The sequence below is a fragment of the Phascolarctos cinereus genome, unplaced genomic scaffold (genome assembly GCF_003287225.1).
Source record: "Phascolarctos cinereus isolate Bilbo 61053 unplaced genomic scaffold, phaCin_HiC Scaffold_4;HRSCAF=312, whole genome shotgun sequence".
Taxonomy (NCBI): domain Eukaryota; kingdom Metazoa; phylum Chordata; class Mammalia; order Diprotodontia; family Phascolarctidae; genus Phascolarctos; species Phascolarctos cinereus.
The window spans coordinates 136,745,962-136,765,299 of NW_027555847.1; the positions used below are offsets into that span (position 1 = coordinate 136,745,962).

At 48.8% G+C, this 19,338-nt stretch overlaps 3 protein-coding genes across 6 annotated transcripts; 1 reads left to right on the forward strand and 2 right to left on the reverse strand.

Annotated features, from left to right (window-relative positions):
- Positions 1 to 51: 51 nt before the first annotated feature.
- On the reverse strand, positions 52 to 3,850 carry HCFC1R1 (host cell factor C1 regulator 1). 2 transcript variants are annotated; one of them, XM_020995485.2, is made up of 6 exons: positions 3,629 to 3,850; positions 3,162 to 3,270; positions 1,968 to 2,024; positions 1,458 to 1,532; positions 606 to 674; positions 52 to 522 (listed from the first exon to the last, which is right to left on the reverse strand). In XM_020995485.2, exons 1-6 carry the CDS (start codon positions 3,786 to 3,788, stop codon positions 393 to 395), a joined length of 600 nt encoding a protein of 199 aa, XP_020851144.2. In that variant the 5' UTR covers positions 3,789 to 3,850; the 3' UTR covers positions 52 to 392. The 2 variants fall into 2 exon arrangements, with proteins under 2 accessions (XP_020851144.2, XP_020851143.2); XM_020995484.2 differs by having other exon boundaries at positions 1,458 to 1,595; positions 3,629 to 3,832.
- THOC6 (THO complex subunit 6) lies at positions 3,459 to 7,140 on the forward strand. 3 transcript variants are annotated; one of them, XM_020995480.2, is made up of 13 exons: positions 3,459 to 3,523; positions 4,201 to 4,316; positions 4,516 to 4,580; positions 4,721 to 4,824; positions 4,941 to 4,978; positions 5,031 to 5,106; positions 5,262 to 5,333; positions 5,703 to 5,805; positions 5,952 to 6,001; positions 6,365 to 6,427; positions 6,540 to 6,650; positions 6,752 to 6,886; positions 6,982 to 7,140. In XM_020995480.2, the coding sequence occupies exons 2-13, from the start codon at positions 4,201 to 4,203 to the stop codon at positions 7,063 to 7,065; spliced, it is 1,017 nt and encodes a 338-aa protein (XP_020851139.1). In that variant the 5' UTR covers positions 3,459 to 3,523; the 3' UTR covers positions 7,066 to 7,140. The 3 variants fall into 3 exon arrangements, with proteins under 3 accessions (XP_020851139.1, XP_020851137.1, XP_020851136.1); XM_020995478.2 differs by having other exon boundaries at positions 3,477 to 3,652; XM_020995477.1 differs by lacking the exon at positions 3,459 to 3,523 and having other exon boundaries at positions 5,058 to 5,106.
- A 46-nt stretch (positions 7,141 to 7,186) lies between these two features.
- BICDL2 (BICD family like cargo adaptor 2) lies at positions 7,187 to 17,646 on the reverse strand. Its single transcript, XM_020995476.2, has 10 exons — positions 17,409 to 17,646; positions 15,353 to 15,663; positions 12,791 to 13,006; positions 12,413 to 12,529; positions 12,183 to 12,329; positions 9,499 to 9,684; positions 8,451 to 8,600; positions 8,164 to 8,294; positions 7,806 to 7,926; positions 7,187 to 7,712 (listed from the first exon to the last, which is right to left on the reverse strand). The coding sequence occupies exons 2-10, from the start codon at positions 15,647 to 15,649 to the stop codon at positions 7,554 to 7,556; spliced, it is 1,524 nt and encodes a 507-aa protein (XP_020851135.1). The 5' UTR covers positions 15,650 to 15,663; positions 17,409 to 17,646; the 3' UTR covers positions 7,187 to 7,553.
- Between the last annotated feature and the right edge of the window lie 1,692 nt (positions 17,647 to 19,338).

The following is a 19,338-nucleotide window of genomic DNA, read 5'->3' on the forward strand; positions in this document are numbered from 1 at the left end:
TCAGGCCCAAACTCCCCAGACAGCTCCCCCTCTTCCAATAAAGCTACTTGCTTTTTACTGCCCACCAATTTTTATTTTGCTTCCAGAAAGACCCCCTGTTATCGGAGCCATTCCAACCCCTAAGATGTTCCTTACCCTCTGTTTCTCACAGTGAACAGTCTGGTTCTATTTCCTCCACCATCTCCTGGAAGTATGTGTAACAGACCTATCTCAAACCTGAGGGTGCTCTTCTCTATTTTTGTGTACAATATATGGGTGTCTAGACCCTCTTTGGTCTTTGAGTCTGTGGTTTCCAGAGAAGGCCAGGTTCTGCCCATTTCTACCTCATGGAGTTGAGGTTGGGGGCTCGGAGAGGCTTGAGTTCCTGAGAAACAGGGACAGTTGCTTGAGGTTCAGAGCTCCATTGCCTCCCCACTGTGGGGGTTTTGGTATACCTGGGGGCCCCCCAGTCTCAGCAGCCGAAGGGTTTCTGGGATTTGATTTCCTGGATATTGCCAGAGGAGTAGCTCTGAGTGAGGATTCCTAGAAGTAAAAATTGCACTCAGAGGAACTCAGTCCTGTTATAAGTCTTGGTACTTTCCCTCTTCCCCTTGTCCAACACTTACAGGGCCAGCAGGAGGCTGGGGCAGAGGACCCCAAGATGCTCAACTGAATGAAGAGAGTCTTCCAAAGGCCTGGAGGGAGGGGAAAGAGATGAAGACAAGAGCATGTTCAAAGTTAGCAGCTAAATATAACAGTGACACAGAAGAGGTGTAATTGGTCCTAGGGGGTAGCTGGAGCTAAGGCAGCTCTTGATTTGGGGTAGAATCCCAGAATTTCAGAGATGAAACTAGAGCCCAAATCTAGTAGAGAAGTTTAATAATTCAAAGATTGAGCACCTACTGTGTGAATGGCCTTGTGCTAGAAATTGAGGGGATACAAAAATGAATGATCCCCTCATTCTAGTAGGGGAAATAAGACAGACACAACTAATCAGGGGAAAATTTGATAAGTGTTTAATTGTGAGGAGGCAGAAGGAGGTCATTTCTGGCTGCGGAGATTAGGGTTCACAGAAGAAATGATATTTGTACTGAACCTAGAATGATGGGTAGAGCTTGAACAAAGACACAGACCAAATGTGGGGAGAGCAGAATTTTGGTTTGAGAAGAATGAGGAGTAACATGAAATAAGACTGGAAAGGTGAGAAGGCACTATCTAGAAAGCTTTGAATGGCTCAAGTAAGGAGTGTGGACTTTTATTTGATGGTAATGGGAAGTCACTGAATGTTTTTGGTTTGGCTTTTTTTTTGGTGAGGCAATTGGGGTTAAGTGACTTGCCCACAGTCATACAGCTAGTGAGTGTCAAGTGTCTGAGGCCAGATTTGAACTCAGGTCCTCCTGACTCCAAGGCTGGAGATCTATCTACTCCGCCACCTAGCCCCACTCCACTGAATGTTTTGAACTGCATATTGTCATTACCTGGTCATAGGTGGGGCTGGACTGCCCATGGAGAAAGCTACTGATGGGCCACAGTAGGGGTGATTATTTTCCAGGCTGAGGTGGGAAAAATGGGAAACCATGTTCTCCTCAGACAGGAAATGCTTCTGAAGAGAGTTCCTGGAAAAAGAAGCCAGGGAAATGGACTGGGAGAGAAGGCTTTTGGGAAGGATCACAAATTAAGAGCTAGAAGGCCTTCTAGGTGTCATCTAGTTAATTTTGCAAAGGAGGAGATTTGAGTACTACAGAGGTTAAATGACTAGGTGTTCTTTGACTCCAAATCTAGCACCTTTCATGGTACCATACAGTCTCTTAGGCCTGGGGTGGGGGTGGGGGGGAGAGTAGGAGAGTACTAAGAGCCAAGACCAGGGGTTGGAGAACCTAAGGAAGAGAACTCTGGGGTGTAGGGGAGATGGTATTGGTTCCTAAGGATGGGAGTTCTGGTGAATGGGGGGAGTGTAGGGGGAACCGTTTCCCTTCCCCTAAACTCACTGATCCTCCTCCAGCAATTGACTGGTGCTCTGGGGCTGAATTCCTTGGGGAAAGGAGCTGTGGAAGAGACAAGGTTAAAGCCTAAACTTTTTTCTCCTTCCCTGGAACCAAAATATTAGGGTTCTTGGGCCCAAGACCTTTTGCCCTTTAATACAAGACATCTAGGTTTTAGGTCTGGTTCTCTAATCCAGGTCATACCCCCTCCCTCTCTCCTTCATTAGCTCTGTATCACATTCCTTTTCCCTAGACCTATACCACGTAATCCAGATATGTTGGCCCATGTCCTCCAACCCTATGCCCCATAACCCCAAGCATAGTAATCACACAAGCATATCCTGTATTCTGTATCACAGGGATGCTGATGACCCATCCTTAGCTCTGCACCATCTAACCCTGGGAGTTAAGCCCCATCAGTCTCAATTCTGTATCATATATATGTGTGTGCTCATGTGTCCACAAAATCCAGGTATCCTACTCCCTATTCCAATATATAACCTAGGCATACAGGTTTTTCATCCCCAAATTTTACCATATAAGTAAGGGCTCTAGTTCTGAGTTCTCCAATATGGAGGTGTCAAACCCGAGTGCAGCTTGAACCAGGTTAAAATGTAATTGGAAAATACTTAACAAAATAAAAATACAATAAAACATTGATAATATTACATTTGAAAACTGGTAAGTAGCCCCCTATCTGAGCTTTACAAAGGAGCCAGATATCCAAGGTACCAGTCCTCAGCTTTGTAAATTAATTATATTACATCGGGATCCTGATACCCGGCCTCTACTTCTGCGCTGGGCAGTACACAGTTCCAGCAATAGGGGCCGGGCTCTCAGTGCTCACCTGGGTGCCCTAGAACCAGGATTACATTATCTCCTGTATACTGGCATCCAGTGTCCAGCTCTCTGTCCTGTACCCTGCGTATCCTGGCCGGTTTATAACTCTGGCATCTTGGCTCCTGGTCATCACCAGCTCTATGGCCAGGAAGTCAAGCATTCTCGACCACTGCAGCACCCACCCGGGTCGCCAGTCTCCTGCTGGGTTGTGCATACCGCAGGCAGTCCTGGCTCCCCATTTACAGCTCTGTGCCCTGTAACCCTGGTTTCTAGGCCCCTGGTCCCCGCCTCTGCACCCCATAACCCAGGCATCCGAGGTATCCGGGGTCCCGCCTGCCCCCTGCCCCCAGGGCCACACACCAGGCATCCAGGGTCCTGTCTGGCCCCTGTGCTTCCCTGGGGTCTTTCTGGGCCCCAGTTGGGCGGCCCAACTCCACGGGCGGCTGGAGGATCATGGAGTTCCGGGGACCTGCGGGTAACAGACGCTCAGATCCCGCTGCCCCGGAACGGCGGCATCGGGAGCCTCCAGACTCCTACGGCTCGGCCACCAGCTGGCGTGTCCGCACCTCCGTGGGGCGGGGACACTGAGCGGAGGAAGGCGGGCCCCACAGGATACCGGTGGGGAGGCGGTCGCTACTACGCAAGCGCGTAGTGCCGCCGGGCCCAGGCGCGCGCGGAGCGGAGACTTTGCGCAGGCGCGGGGAGCGGCGTGCGTAGGGACGGTGGGTCCGAGCCCGGCCGGCGAGAGGGGCCGATCGTGCGCGGGCACCGCGAGGAGTTGGGGTTGGGGCGTTGCGGAGGTTGCTGCGGGCCTTGGGAGCACTCACCACAGCAGCCCGGGCGCTCCTGAGGTCTCACGGAAGCCGGGGGCTCCATCCACGCCCGTCGTGGGGGGAGGGGAGGTGTGAGGGCGGAGCTCTGCCGCGCGCTTTTGGGTCCTACGTCACTCGTCGGCGTCCAAGGCCCTTCTGGGAGCTGTAGTCCCATCCCGAGGGGTGGGGCCGCCTTTCTCGCCACACGTCATTCCTTAGAAGGGGTCTCGCCGGCATGGTGGGGTGGGGGCCGGCGTCCAGGCCGAGGAAGCAGGCCAGACAAAAATGGCAGCCAGAGGGAAAGAGATTAGATGTCAGGAAAAACTTCTTGACACGGAGGGATATGAGTTGTGGTGTAAATCAAAAATCTGCCTCTCCAGAACGCCGCTTCCTGCGTCCCGCACTGCTCTCCTGGGGGAGGGGGCGGTGATGGGGGGTCCGCAGGCCCAGAGGACACTGGGCAGGGGTCACCCGGGGGGCAACAGTTGGCCTGGCTCCAGGCGTAGGGTCGCAAAAGGGCCCTGCCCTCCGGGTACCGGTTCTGGGATGTTGGGGGGTTGTGGGTGACGCCAGTGTCTGCTCCCCAGATGGAGGTCCAGCGGGCCTTGGAGCGGCTGCACATGACCATTTTCTCCCAGAGTGTTTCTCCCTGTGGCAAGTTCTTAGCAGCAGGGAACAACTACGGGCAGATTGCCATCTTCAGGTATAGGAAGGCAGGCAGCCAAGGCCCCTCACTCTGAAATCCCTTCCCAGAATAAAGTGGGGTGGCCCATCCTGATAGCTCGCCAGTCTCAGACTTAACCAACTGACCGGATCCCTCAGGGGGTTCCTTTTCATTCCAGAACCTTGATACTCTTCCCCCCACTTTTCAGCTCCACTAAATAATTTCTCTCCCCCTTTAGTTTATCAGCTGCTTTGAGCTCAGAGGCCAAAGAGGAAAGTAAGAAGCCAGTGGTGACCTTTGTAGGTGGGTGAGGTCGTCAGACAATTTGGATTTGGGAGTAGGAGTTAGGGTGATGTAGGGAAGTCAGGGGAGGGGCAGAGTGCAGGAATCAGAGGCAGGGGGACCTGGTATGCATTCATCTGAATTCACAATTTTTCCTTTAGCCCATGATGGCCCTGTGTACAGCTTGGTCTCAACAGACCGACATCTGCTCAGTGCAGGGGATGGTGAAGTGAAAGCCTGGCTTTGGGGAGAGATTGTAAAGAAGGTAAGGATGGAGACTATATATGCTGAAAAGAGTACTTCTTGGGAAGGCTGAGGAGCAAGATGCTTTGTGCCAGAAAGGAGTCTCTGGATCTTTTTTGTGCTCTCTCTCCCCTAAAGGGCTGTAAGGAAGTATGGAGCCGTCATCCCCCATACAGGTGAGCAGGCTTGTTGGGTTGGGGCCCTGCTAGTACTGTTTCCTCCTCTCAGGCTGACCCCATTTGCCCTTCTAAACAGGAGCAGCCTGGAAGTTCCTGAAATCAATGCTTTGCTGCTTAACCCTAAGGTATGATTCTCCTTTAGCCAGCTTTCAACCTAACCCAGTCTGGGCTCTTTTCTGATGCCTGTGTCCTTCTATCTAAACCCTGCTCCTGACTTGATCTTAATCCGTTCCATCTCCCTGTACTCTCTGACTTCTTCCTTGTTTTCATTCTCCTACAGGAGAATTCCCTTCTCTTGGCAGGGGGTGACTGCCAGCTTCATTCTATGGATCTGGAGACAGGGACATTCACAGTAAGTTGGAGCTAGGGTGCCTGGTCAGGTATGGAGAAGGAACAAAGTTGTAAACATGGCAAATGGGTGGATAATCTCTGTATGTCTGTCTGGACAAATTCCTAGGAAACCAAGTCCATGCTGTTGTAATGTGGCTCTGTCTTATCTTTTTACCACTTTTCCCTTCTACACTATCCCATGTTTGTCAGACATTTTGACACATATACCCTGAGTGTGTGTGGATAGATAGATAGATAGATAGATAGATAGATAGATAGATAGATATAGATATAGATATACTCTGAGGGGTTCCTGGTCTCCAAGGTTTCAAGGTGGAAGGAGACATCTTTCAGGGGTCTTAGCTGACTAGTCTTTGCTATCTTCCTCTAGCGTGCACTTCGAGGTCACACTGATTACATTCATTGTTTGGCCCTTCGGGAAAGGAGTCCTGAAGTGCTGTCTGGGAGTGAGGATGGCACAGTGCGTCTTTGGGGTAAGGGAGCAGTTGTCTGGAGGGTTGTGACTACAGACAGAAAAATTTGGTGGGGATGGACCAGGGGAAGGCTGGGGTGAGGAGAAACAAGAAGTATAAAAAAGTAATAAGACATACCCTGAGGTTCTAACTCTGTCTCTTCTCAGATCTTCGTACAGGTGAGGAGGTTCAGACCATTGAAGTTTACAGGCATGAGGTGAGGCTTTCACCGTTCTGAATACCTCCTCTTCTCTCCCCACCCCCCCATAAGCAGGTGGGTTAGCTAGATTAGCTAGGTGATGAAGTAGATGGAATGCTGGAGTCAGGAAGATCTGCTTTCAAATCTGCCCTCTGACACTTACTAGCTGTATAACCCTGGGCAAGTCACTTAACCTTTGTTTCCCTCAGTGTCTTCAACTATGAAATGGAGGTAATAGCATCTACCTCCCAGGGTGGTTGCAAGGATCAGATGAGATAATATTTGCAAATTGCCTAGAACATTGCCTGGTACGTAGTAGGTGCTTAATAAATGCTTATTCCCTCCTCTTTCCTCTCACTTCCCTTTCCCTTTTCTTCCCAGGAGTGTGCTCGACCCCAGAATGGGAAGTGGATTGGATGTTTAGCAACTGACTCAGATTGGATGGTGAGCAGCCAGGGGCTCTGGGGAAAAGAGTTTATGCTTTAAGTTCTCTGCAGGGACATAAGCAAATGATTGATAATTAGAGATGGATGATGATGACTACTGTTCTCTCCAGGTATGTGGAGGGGGCCCTGCTCTTACTCTTTGGCACCTTCGATCTGCCACACCCACAACAGTGTTTCCACTTAGAGCCCCACAGAAGCATGTAACCTTCTACCAAGACCTGGTGAGCCTTCTTCCTTTGTTCTTTCCCAGCTGGCTCATGGTTGCCTGCTGTTTAGGCTTTTGTCTGCTAAGTTTGGGCTTCCCATCATTTCTTCTCCCCAGATCCTCTCAGCAGGGCAAGGACCATGTGTGAACCAGTGGCAGCTGAGTGGGGAGCTGAAGGCCCAGGTACCTGGTTCCTCTCCCAGCCTGCTTAGTCTCAGCCTCAACCAGCAGCCTGCTGCACCAGAGTGCAAGGTAAGATCTCATAGGTCTTGAAGGAGGAGGAATCTGGGAGGCCATGGGGAAACTTCAGGTTTCTAGTCCTCATTATCTGCTTTCCTCTCTCGCAGGTCCTGACAGCTGCAGGAAATAGCTGTAGGGTTGATGTCTTCACTAACCTTGGATACCGAGCTTTCTCCCTATCTTTCTCCTGACCCTCCTCTCCAAACTTCCCCTCCCCACTTGTTAGGATCTACTTTGTTAATTAAAAAAAAAAGCCATTTAGTCCAGTTTGGTGAACTTTCCATCCACCCAGTCTCTCAGAAACTAAAGCCCAAGATTTCATATCCATTTATATATTACTCTGTTAGACCTTGTTACATAAATACCCTCTATGGATTCCCCCCCAACCCCTGCCTAGAGGAAGTTTATTGTGGTTTAGAAAAGATAAGCCTATGAGTATGCAAAATAGACACCTCTGTGAGCTCTGTTGGAGGGAAGAAGGTTTCCCCTCCCAAGCCCTGCCTTGATTTGGAAGCCTTCTCTGCTCCCACTTCTGCTGTGCTCCAAGATTTGGAGTCTTAATTACATTTTGCCAACCCATATCCCCATATCATTGGCCCACTTTACCCCTAGTATCCTGAACCCTTTCCAGAAAAGTCACCTCCAAGTCACCATTCCCATATGCAATCCAAGCACCCCCTCAGGTCCTTCTGAACAGGTTGGTGAAGAAGCTACCAGCCCCTGTCCCTCTTCCCAAGGAGAATTTTGTTGCCTCTTGGTGGGGGACTACTGGCTGGGAATTAAGCTCCTTTAGTCGCTGAGAATGAAGCTGCTGTCCAATCACCACCTGCATATCATCCTGGATGAAGAAGAGCAGGAGATAGGTCAAGTGGGGGAGAGCTATCAGCTTTACCACCATCCCCGCCCCCCAGCAGGGCTTTGCCCTTCTTACCTGCCAGGCCTCCAGTTCCTGAGACATTGCTACCTTCTGGTGGATGGTTCGGAGCAGTTCCCGAGAAAGAGAGTCCCGTTCCAAGGAGACTCGGGTCAGTTCCAGGGAAAGGGCCAAAGACCTAGGTGGAGAATAGATTGGGGAATCACTTAGAGCTCTCCCCATTTGGTTCTGGATAAAAACAAGAGACGGGAAAAGGTGTAGCAGCTATGGAAACAAAGTGAAGGTTTAGGGAACAAAATTCTGCAGCCAGGTTATTGACATCTAGGACTAGAACCTAGGGTTTCTGACTTATTTGGGGCCTTTCTAGAACACCAAACTGTCATGAGAATAGGGACATAGGGACAAATGGACTTACTTGTTCACAGCGTCATCCCGGTCAGAGAATGCCTTATTCAGTGCTGACTCGGGGTCTTTGTCTTCCCTCAGTTCCTTTTGTCTCTGCAGTTCTTCTCGGAGGGACTGCAACTCTTCCACCCGCAAAGATAACTGGGGGAGAAGACAGGAGAGACACTCAGGGATTTCTAACCCATAGCTGATTCTGTGCTAAGATCCAGGTGGTTCTCATTCTGATCTTCAAAGATTGTCTGATCCTCTTACCTCATATCCCTCAGCGCCCTGAGCCCTAATCCGAATTTAGCTCACCTCAGTTTGTAGCCGTTCCATTTCTACTTCCTTCTCTTCCAGCATTTCTCCAGGACTCATGGAAGCCCGCTTCCTAGGGGGCTCCAATCCTTCTTCTGGAGGAGACTGGGCTTCTGATGAATTGTGGAGGAGATTAGGGTTGTGGATCACCTAAAGAGCAAGGAAAAAGAATGGCCCTGGGCCTAAGAAAGGTGGCCAGCGCAGCCTTTCTAGGCCCATAACCTTTCCTTATTTTAGGCTGGTTGGTTTTTCATCAGTCTCCCAAAACCTCCAGTAAGAAAGAGAAGATGAATTTTCTTTTATCAGGGTAGGGCCCTTGACTGAAGTGAGATTTGGATTATGGCCAAAAATCTTGATGGAACCACCTCTAGTAGCATGTCCCTACTCAAAGAGACGAATGATTCTAGAGGAGAAATATAAGCATTAACTGAATAGGGGCAGCTAGGTGGGCACCTAGGGCAGCTAAGTGGTTCTGTGGATAGAGTGCCAGGCCTGGAGTCAGGCAGACTCATCTTCCTGAGTTGAAATCTAACCTCAGACACTCACTAGCTGTGTGGCCCTGGGCAAGTCACTTAACCTTGTTTGCCTCAGTCTCCTGTAAAATGAGCTGGATTAGGAAATGGCAACCCATTCCACTATCTTTGCCAAGAATACCCCAAATGGGGTCATGAAGAGTCAGACACAACTGAAATGACTGAACAATGAATGTAGCCTGCAATTTCAGAAGGCTAGGCATAGATAAAGTGAGTACCCAATGAACCTAATTCAGTAAGATCCTACCCAAAACCAGTTCAGTAGTACTTGTATCTGTTGAGTATTAACTATTCCCGCCTTGTGGTCTGAGGAATTGTTAGAAGGGGTAAGTCCTGGGGCAGCAAGGTGGCACAGTGGGTAGAGCACCAGCCCTGGAGTCAGGAGGACCTGAATTCAAATGTGACCTCAGAAGCATAATACCCACTAGCTATGTGACTCTGGGTAAGTCACTTAACCCCAATTGCCTCACCAAAAAAAAAAGAAAAAAAAGGGAGAAGTCCTGATCAGAGCTTACCTGGGGTGCCGCTGGAAGTTGGGGATCTCCTTCCTCATCTAGGCTGTGGGCAATCTCAGATTGCAGGGAAGCCCCAGAGACTTCTGAATCCTGGAGCCGGGATTCCTCCTCAAGCTCCGAGACGTGCTGCTGGAGCCGTCTGAGTGACACAAGTGCTTCCCTGGCTTCCGAGCGGGCTCGTTCTAGCTGATGACAGAGCAAAGGGACAATTTAGTCCTTCAGTAACCAAGTCTTAATTGCCTCAGCATCTTTCCCAACATGTCGCATCGGGTCCTACCCAATCCTTTTACACTTGCCTAATTGATTCACTAGCTCACTCATTCTAATAGCTTTTCCCAACCTTTTCAGACAACTTAACCTCTGTTTGCCTCAGTTTTGTCATCTGTAATCTCTTCTACAAACAAAACCATGTCTCCCTCCATCCTCAAAAAACCCTCATTTGATCTGTCCATCCCCACTAGCTGTTGTCCAGTGTCTGTCTTCAGTTTTATGATAAAACTCCTTAAGAAGGCTATCTACAATCAGTGCCTCCACTTTCTTTTCTTTACTCTCTTAACTCTGCACTCTAGCTTTCAACCTCACCTTCAACTGATCAGGGGCAGCTAGGTGGCGAAGTGGGTAGAGCATCGGCCCTGGAGTCAGGAGGACCTGAGTTTAAATCTGGCCTCAGACACACAATATTTCCTAGCTGTGTGACTCTGGGCAAGTCACTTAACCCCAATTGCCTCACTAAAAAAAAAAAAATTAAAAAAAATAAAGTTACAAGTGATCACAGTTGCTATATCTAATGGCCCCTTTTTCAATCTACATCCTTGACCTCTTGCAGCCTTTGACATTCTTTTTTTTTTTTTGGCAATTGGGGTTAAGTGACTTGCCCAGGGTCACACAGTCAGTAAGTGTCAAGTGTTTGGTCTGAGGCCAGATTTGAACTCAGGTCCTCCTGACTTCAGGGCCGGTGCTCTATCCACTACACCACCTAGCTGTCCCCATCCTTTGACATCTTGACCACTATCATTTCTTTGATATTCTCTGCTCTCTAGGTGACACTATTTTCTCCTGATCCTCCTCCTCCCTGTTTGTTCCTTCTCTGTCTCCTTTGCTGGATCTTCGTACAGTTGCCTACTAACTATGAGCATTCCCCAAGTCTCTGTCCTAGGTACTCTTTTCTTCTCCTTCTATACTATTTTGCTTGGTGATCTTGGCTTCCATGGATTCAATTATTGTGTCTACTCAGATGATTCTCAGATCTAGTCCATCCATCCCTAACTTCTCTCCTGAGCACTAGTTTTGCGTCTCCAACTCTCTATTGGATGTCTCATAGCCATACTAGACTCAACGTGTCTAAAACTGAACTTATAATCTTCTCCCCTCTCCAACTCTTCACGCTTCTGAACCCCTCTATTACTGCTGAGGGCACCGTCGTCCTCCCAGTCAGGCAAGCTCACAATGTAGGTGTCGTCTTTGACTTGTCCCCCTTTCTTACACCCCATATTCAATCTGTTGCCAAATCAAAACATCTCTCATATACCCACTTATGATGCCTGGATGATTGCGACAGCCTGCTGATTGGTCTTCCTCAAGTCTCTTCCCTACTCCAATCCAATCTCCACTTTGGTATCAAAGTGATCTTTCTAAAGCTTAGGTCTGACCATACAGGTCATGATACACCTTGTCACTAATAAACTCCAGTGGCTCCCCTTTAAAACCCTTCATAACCTGGCCCTTTCCTACATTTCCAGTATTCTTATACCTCATTACACTACATGTACTCTCTGACCTGGTGACACTGGCCTCTTTGCTGTTCTTCACAGGACATTCCACACATTTTCACTGGGTGTTCACTTTGCCTGGAATTCTCTTAGTCTTTGCCTCCCAGCTTTCCTGACTTCCTTCAAGACTCAGTTAAAACCCCCCGTTTCTACGAGAAGCCTTTCCCAAATCCCCTAAACACTAGTACCTTCCCTCAGTTATCTCTAATTAATCCTGTGTATTTCTTATTTGCATGTTGTTTCCTCCATTAGACTATTAGCTCTTTGAGGGCAGAAAATGTTTTTGCTTTTCTTTGCAACCCCAGCCCTTAGCATAATGCCTGGCACATAGCAGCCTTTAATGAATCCTTGTTGACTATATATAATAGATTGTTGAATAATGAAATAAATACATTCAGTCCCTTCCCATCTTTTCCTTCTGGTTGTGCCCAGAATTGGTAATGTTAGTCCAGCAGGTGGCTCCAAAAGCACTATGGGCAGATCCCCAAAGAAAGTGAATGCCAGATCCCGGACTCATGTTGGAGGGTGACACTGAGGTGCACTGGGATTCTGCTCTGTCTCGGATTCCTGCTTTCACCAAGGCTCTCTTCCCTTGGAGGAGGGCAAGTACAAAGGAAGGAGCATTGGATGTGAAATTAGGTTTCCTGCCCTGCTTCATAGGCTGGGTGTCCTTTGGGAAATCTCTGGGCCTCAAATTCCTCATATGTAATATCCCTCAGTGACCCTATGCCTTGTCTTCTCATTGGCAATGGCAAACAACATGAGGGGCTGGCAGTGGACAGAGTGGGGATGGCATTCCACTCACCTACTCCCTCCATCACTGCAGGCTTTGTTCTTGTCCCAGGCCCTCAGTGTCCGGTCCTGCCCTGTCCCGCCCTCACCTCACCCCTCCCCATACCAGCTCTGACCCATCACCTCTAGGCTGTGTTCCCTTCTCTCCCTTCTGAGAAGCAACAGCTCCTCGTGCAGGGCTTGTACTCGGCCCTGACCCTGATCAGCCTCCTCCTGCAGGCTCTTGATCTGCCCTTCCAGGTCCTGCCTCCGGCTCTGGAGCATCTGGTTCTGGGAAAGAGAGAGCTGGTGTGGAGATGTAGGGCTTCAGGACTCCCTCTTCCCCAGCCCCAGGGTCAGGACTGGCCCGGTACCTCTCCCTGAAGGCTTTCTAGTCTGGCCCTCATCTCAGTTCCCACCAGCAGCTGGGCCTGGTACTCTCCTCGAAGGGTGCTCAGTTCTTTTTGCAGTTCTTGTTCTGTCTGGGAGGCCTGATACATGTGTGGATGGGATTGGGGGAGGAGGCAGGGAGAGGAAGGAGATGAATTTGTGCAGTTCATCATGCGTTCTTCCCAGGACCCAGTCATCTAGCCTCTCCTCTCCTTCAGGGACCCAAGCATCGAGGTCCCCAGCCTCTTCTCTGATGACCCAGGAATCTGGCCCCCCACGACCCTGAGGATTATAGTTCTGGTTCCCGTTCCCCTCCCAGGATCCAAATGTCCAGCCTGCTAACCCCATGCCCTTAGATTGACCTGTGCAAGCTGCTCACTCAGCCTGAGGTTCTGCTCACTGAGTTCTGTAAGTGCTTGGGCTCGTTGGCGCCCACTGTTCTGCTGCTCTGAACGGCGCTCCCCAAGTTCAGCTCGAAGGGCAGCCACATCGACCTCCAGCTCCCCGGCCCGAGCCTCCCACTCGGCTCCACGGGCAGCCAGGCCCTGTCGAAGCTCATGGTTCTGCTGCTGTAGCCGCTGAGACATCAAAGCAGAGGGAGAAAAGATGAAAACGGGGAGACAGAAATAGAGACAGATGGCAACTTTGTAGGGGGCTGGAAAGGGGGAACAAGGCAGGAAGCTTCAGGACACTCCAGGGGGTTCACCTGCTGCTTCTGCTTGGGCCTCTTGCTTTTGGTCCGAAGCCTCCTCCTGCGCCGCCTCGGTCCCCCTGAGCTTATACCCCTGCCCATTGCATCCCTGTCCACCTTTCTTCTAGTCTCCTTTGGTCTGTGGTTCCCCTCTCCCAGCTTCTCTGGCTCCCTCTAATTACTCCTTTGCCCCCGCCCCACCCTATACCCCACGCCTCAGTCTCTCCTCCAAACCTGTCTGACTGGTGGGGGGACGCTGTGCCCCACCCAGACTCCTGTGGGCTGACCTGGGAAAGGAAGAAGAGAATCTGTATGCCCCTGTACTTCACTCTTTGGAGGAGGGAATGGGGAGCCTGGGGCTGCTTGGTCTGCTCCCATGTGCCTGTGAACTCCCAGGGCTAATAGTCTGATCTTTTCAAGGCTATGAATCATAAATCATCACAAGTGGACAGGACCTTGAAGACCAAGTCCAACTCCCCATTTTACAGAGAGAGAAACTGAGGCTTAGAGAGGAAATGACTCACCCACAGTAACAGCAAGTTAGTAGCAAGATGGAGCTAGAACCAGATCTCTTGCCCTCCCAGACTTGATCAGTTCCCACCACACCAGGCTGGTAAATCTTACTTCTCTTTTTTCTTAATATATATTTTATTTTTTCCCTCAATTATACATTAAAACAAATTTTCTAACATTTGAGAGGTTTTTTTTAAGTTTTGAGTTCCAAATTCTTTCTATTCTTTCCCCCCCCCCCCACAGATGGCAAGCAATCTTGTTTCTTGAAACCTAGCCTGTTTCTTGAAAAATATTGACCTCCTAACCATCCCTTCCCCTTTACCCCTCAGGTTAGAGACCAGCACAAGACTAGGCTCAAAATCTTGTGTAACTCAATAAATTCTGTGTGGGCAGAGCTCAGGTATGACTTATAAAGGAGGTGAGAAATAATCCCTTCCTATGGGATTTATATCATCCAAATCTTAGAATTAGAAGCAGGAGTGTACTGGTAAATATTTAACAATCAGCTCTCTGGGGAAAATTAATATCTGTGCACAAGCTTACTCTGCATCATTAATATTTTCTCCATTACTTAAATCTAGACAATCAACAAAATAAACTAAGCCCTGATTTGTAGCGTTTGTCAATATCCAAGGTATAAATAAAAATTTAACAATGAGGTCCTCTGAGTCCTTAGGAGCAGGCTATAGCACCCCCTCTGGTTAGAAGGGACCATAAGGATCATATGGTCCTGTCATGCGTCTCTTATTTTATAGATACAGGCATTGAGGCCCACAGAAGGGAAAGAGCTTGCTCAAGTTCAAACAGCCAGTTAGGGGCAGACCTGGTTCTTAGACTCTGGGTCTCCTGACTAACAGTTCAATGTTCTACTACTCCATTCTGTTTTGGGAGGGGTTAAGGGACAGGGTCAGTCAGTGAATAAGCATTTATGAAGTGACTCCTATGGGCCAGGCACTATGTTAAGTGCTAGAGATACAAAGAAAGGTAAAACACAGCCCCTGCCATCAAGGAGCTTATAGTCTAAAAGGAGAAACAGCATAAAATTACATGCAAACTAGCTGTATACAGGAGAAATTGGAAATGCTCAATAGAGGGCAGGTACAACAGAAGGAATTAAGAGGGATTGGGAAAAGCTTCCTGTAGAAGGTAAGATTTTAAGGGCAGCTAGGTGACACAGTGGATAGAGCACCAGCCCTAGAGTCAGGAGGACCTGAGTTCAAATCCAACCTCAGACACATAACACTGACTAGCTGTGTGACTGGGCAAGTCACTTAACCCCAATTACCTCACCAAAAAAAATATATTTTTTTAAAATTCTCTTACTAGAAGGTAAGATTTTAACTGGGACTTGAAGGAAGCTAGGGAAGCCAGGAGGCAGAAATGAAGAGAGAGAGCATTCCAGACAGTCAATCAAGAGATAAGAAAGGGATGTGTGTCTGTGGAGGGGTGAGAACCTTACTGGTCTGATCCCACATGTTGTGGAGTTTAGAATTATAGAATGCTGAGCTTTATAGCAGGAAGTGATCTTAGAAAACATCAGTCCAGTCCCTTTCTTCATTTTATAGGTGTGTGACCAGATCTTCAATAAAAAGGACAGTGACTTTACTAGGGTCATATGTGGCAGGGCCAGGCCTAGGGACTAAGTCATCCACTTCCTAGCTAAGGATTCCTACCTACCCAGATGAGGTCTCTCTGGGGCTTGGGCGTCAATCAGACTTACCTCCTCCCGTTCAGCGTGTTGGGCCTTGAGAACCTCCAGGCTTCGGCTCAGCTCCTCGTTCTGTTCTAAAAGCATCTTGCCCAGCTCAGCTGCCAGTAGTAAGTCCTTCTCTTTTCGCTGAAGCAGCACAGCCAGGTCCTCAGGCTCATCTTCTGGCTTCTCATCCCCAGGCCCCGGCCCCCCCAGGAAGGAATCTCGCCTCTCCAGCACAAAGGGGAAGAAACCATCATCCCCACTCGGGGAGGTGCTTCCTGAGGGCAGTCCTGAGGTGAACTGGGGACTACTGGGGGAGTTCATGCTTCCCCAAGCATCTACAGGGAGGAAGGGAGAGGCCAGCTAGAGAAAAAGGCCGATAGGAGCCCTCCCAGCCTCTAGCTGACTACCTCAGAACCTAGGTATCCTGGTCCCCAGACTATTCTCCTTCTTAAGATGTGGGCATCCTGATCCCCATTTCCCCCACTCCCGCAATGTCTAGCTCAACTCTAGAACCAGTGTCCTAGCTCCCAATTTCCAACTCTTCCCTCTCCTTAGTCACAGGTATCCTGGTGCCTAACTCTTTTCCCATTTAGGCATTCTGGTTCCTCAGTTCCTGACCCACCTGCTTCCTGATTCAGCATCCCTTCCCTCACTCCTTTCTCTTAACCCTCAAGTTATCCCAAGGCCAGACCCCAGAACCACCCTCAACAGAGTGGAAGCTTTCCATCCCAGACTTGACTTCCCTTCCTTCCTTCCTTCCTTCCTTCCTTCCTTCCTTCCTTCCTTCCTTCCTTCCTTCCTTCCTTCCTAATCCTGGAGTCAAATAATCCTCATGCTATAAAAGGTTAATGATATGTATGTTTGCCTAGTTCCCGTTACTGACCCAAAGGGTAACTGAGGCACGGAGGGAACCAAATAACATCTATCACCGTCAAAGCTTCCTAGAGCCCAAGCATTGAGTCTTTAATCCAAGTTTTTAGGACCCAGACATACGGCCCTTTCTTCCTTCTTTGGACTTAAATGTCCTCATTGCTGCAGCCCTACTTTGTTTGAGGCCCTGTACATCCCCTAGCCCTCTCTTACCTCTTAGGACCTACATATCCTGATCCCTCCAGTCCTGCTTCATCCCAAGACTCAAGTGCTCTGCACCTCCCCCAAACCCTTTCCCTCTCAGGAACCAAGCATTCTGCTCCTTAGCCCTCTCCTAGGACCTGGGGATCCTAGCCACCTTAGGCTGCTTTCCCCTTCCAGCATCCAATTGTCTTCACTCTTTGTCTTCCTTCCCTCTTGTGTCTCCCAGGATCTAGGCATCTGGACTCCTAGCCCTGTTTCCTCCCTTTACTCAGCTCCTAAGCAGGCTAACTGGTTGTATTGGGCCATGGCTCTTGGTTTCTGTTTACTTCCTGGGCCCCGCCCCTCGGGACCATATCTTAAACCTGTTCTGGCTTCCAGTTCCCAGATCCTGCCTCCCCCACCCTTTACCTTCTTCCCTTATTCTTTATGTCCTTGCTCCTTGTTTACCTTTGGTAAGGAGTAGAGGGGATAGGGAGGGCTAGCACCACCTATGCTACCCCCTCCCTCTCGATACCTCTTGACCTCTCTTCTTCCTTAATCTTGAACCTGTCAGCCCAGTTTCTTCTGCCTTTCCTATCTCACAGGCCCTAGAACTATAAACCCTGCTTCCAAAGTGCTCACCCTGCCCCAGAGCTTCCCCAACCTAGTTATTGTAGTCTCAGACCCTGCCCCTGCTACCACTGACCAGGTTCTCATGAAGTATCCCTTCCAGCAGGCGCCCCTACCCTCCCAAAACATGGGTGTCTAGGCCCTTAGGATCAATCTTTTCCCCTGAATTCAAGGCTCTATTCTCCTTGACCTTGCTCTCCATATTCCCAGACCTTGAAACCTTGGCTGTCAGGTTTAGGCTACATCTCAGGAACCAGGATACCTGGCCCTTTCAGTCTTTTTCTCCCAGAGCTCATAGCTCTTCCATAAACACAGCTGTCTGGGTCCCTAGCCTCAGCCTCCCTCTACAGACATGACCCATGAAGTTAGTTTCATAGTCCCAGTTCCATAGCCCCACCTGTATTGCTGAGGGGAAGTGAGGCCCCCTATTGTACCCGGCTTCCCATTCTCAGATCTCTCTCTCCTGAGCTCCGTCAACTTCTCTTCCGGGGGGTGGGGCCAGGTAAGCTGAAGCACAGGTGAGAGGGGTGGTGGCCTTGGGAGGAGCTGGGTGGCCCTCTTGTGGCTCAGTCCAATGCAGACATCTCCAGACTTAGAGTCAGTCCCATAGACACCAAGGCAGCTGGACAAAGCCATGGTCTCAGGCTGTGGGAGGCTTTGGCAGACAATTCACATTTAATCATTAATACCCCTAAGTGCTTATCCCTGAAGCAAGCCAGAAGAGAGAGAAGCTCTTCCCTGCCCTAGGGGAGAAGGTGCTGATCCTCTTTCAAATAATTAAATACCAACAGAGGTCAATGATTAAACACCAAATACTATAAAAATGCTTTCAAAAGTCTAGCTAGTTTGGGCAGTCTCTGCAGAAAATTCCCAAATTTAAATCTGTAACCTCTATCATTCCTTAGATGCAGCCCTGTATGTTTACTGGATATCTATACCTGGAATTCACATCAGCCCCTCAAACTTAATATCTCCAAAATTGGACTCATCATCTTAACCCTGCCCCAAAACCTGTCCTTTCCTCTGACTCTCCTATTTTTTTCTTTATTAATTTATTTTGATTTATCAACAATCATTTCCATAAGCTTTTGAGTTTAAAATTTTTCTCTCTCTTTCTCCCCACCTCCCTTCCCAAGATGATATAGGCTATACATATACATTCCTGTTAAACATATTTTCACATTAGTCATGTTACGAGGAAGAATTGGAACCAACAGAAGTAACCACAAGAAAGAGGAAACAAAACAAAACAGAAAAAAAAAAAGCAAATAGTATGCTTCAATCTGTATTCAGACTCCACAGTACTTTCTCTGGATGTGGATAGCATTTTCCATCATGAGACTTTTGGAGAAGGGCTAAGTCTATCAAAGTTTGGCTCTCCTATTTCTATCCAATGGTATCACCAACCTCTTAGTCATCCAAGCTTGAAATTTCATCTTTGTTCTTCACTCTACCCCTTTTCTCCTCTCCCCCTCCAAAAAACCAAACCAAAACAAAACACCTCAACTCCAATCAATGTATTTACAGTTGAAAGAGCACAGACTCTGGAGTCAGAGAACCTGAGTTCAAATCCCACCTCAGTGATCTAGGCCAAGTCACAACTTACCTGGGCTTCAATTTCCTTGTCTATAAAACAAGGTGGTTGTACTGAGTGTCTCTGGAGGTCCCTTCCAGTTCATCTATGATCCTGTCACAATAATTCTTATTTCATTATCTGAGGTCAACTCCTCATCACCAGTCTACTGGACTACAGTGATAGCTTCCCAACTGGTGTCTCTGCCTCTAGTCTTTGACCTCTTCAATCTCTTTTCTGGTGTTATGTGCCAGTCACCTTCCTTATGCATAGATCTAAACAGGCCACTCCCCTGCTCAAATACTTCAAGATCCTTCCCTGTTGCTTACTAAATGAATTCCCAGCTCCTCCACCCTGACATTCAGGGTTCTCCAGAGTCTAGGTCCAATCTCCCTTTCTAGCCTCATTTTGGGCTGCCTCTGGGAGCCCAGCTCTGCCAAAGCAGATGGTTCTTGTTTTCCTACATGAGCACTGTCATTCACTTTCTGCCGCTCTAAACCTAACCCCACCCCCACTCCCTTCCTGAAAGTCCTTGTTGCCTCTTCTCAGCCAGCCCAATTTTGACTGTCATTTCTGGCCCAGTTCACGTCCTAATCTCCTTTAGAAAGGTCTTTCTGATACTCACGCCGACCTCTTTCTCTTCTGAACCCCTGTGGCCCTTAATGACTCTGTCTCTCTTTCCTTCTCTCTTCATCCCTCTCTCCTTTTTCTCTCTCTGTCTTTCTGTCTGTCTCTGTCTCTCCCTCTCCCTCCA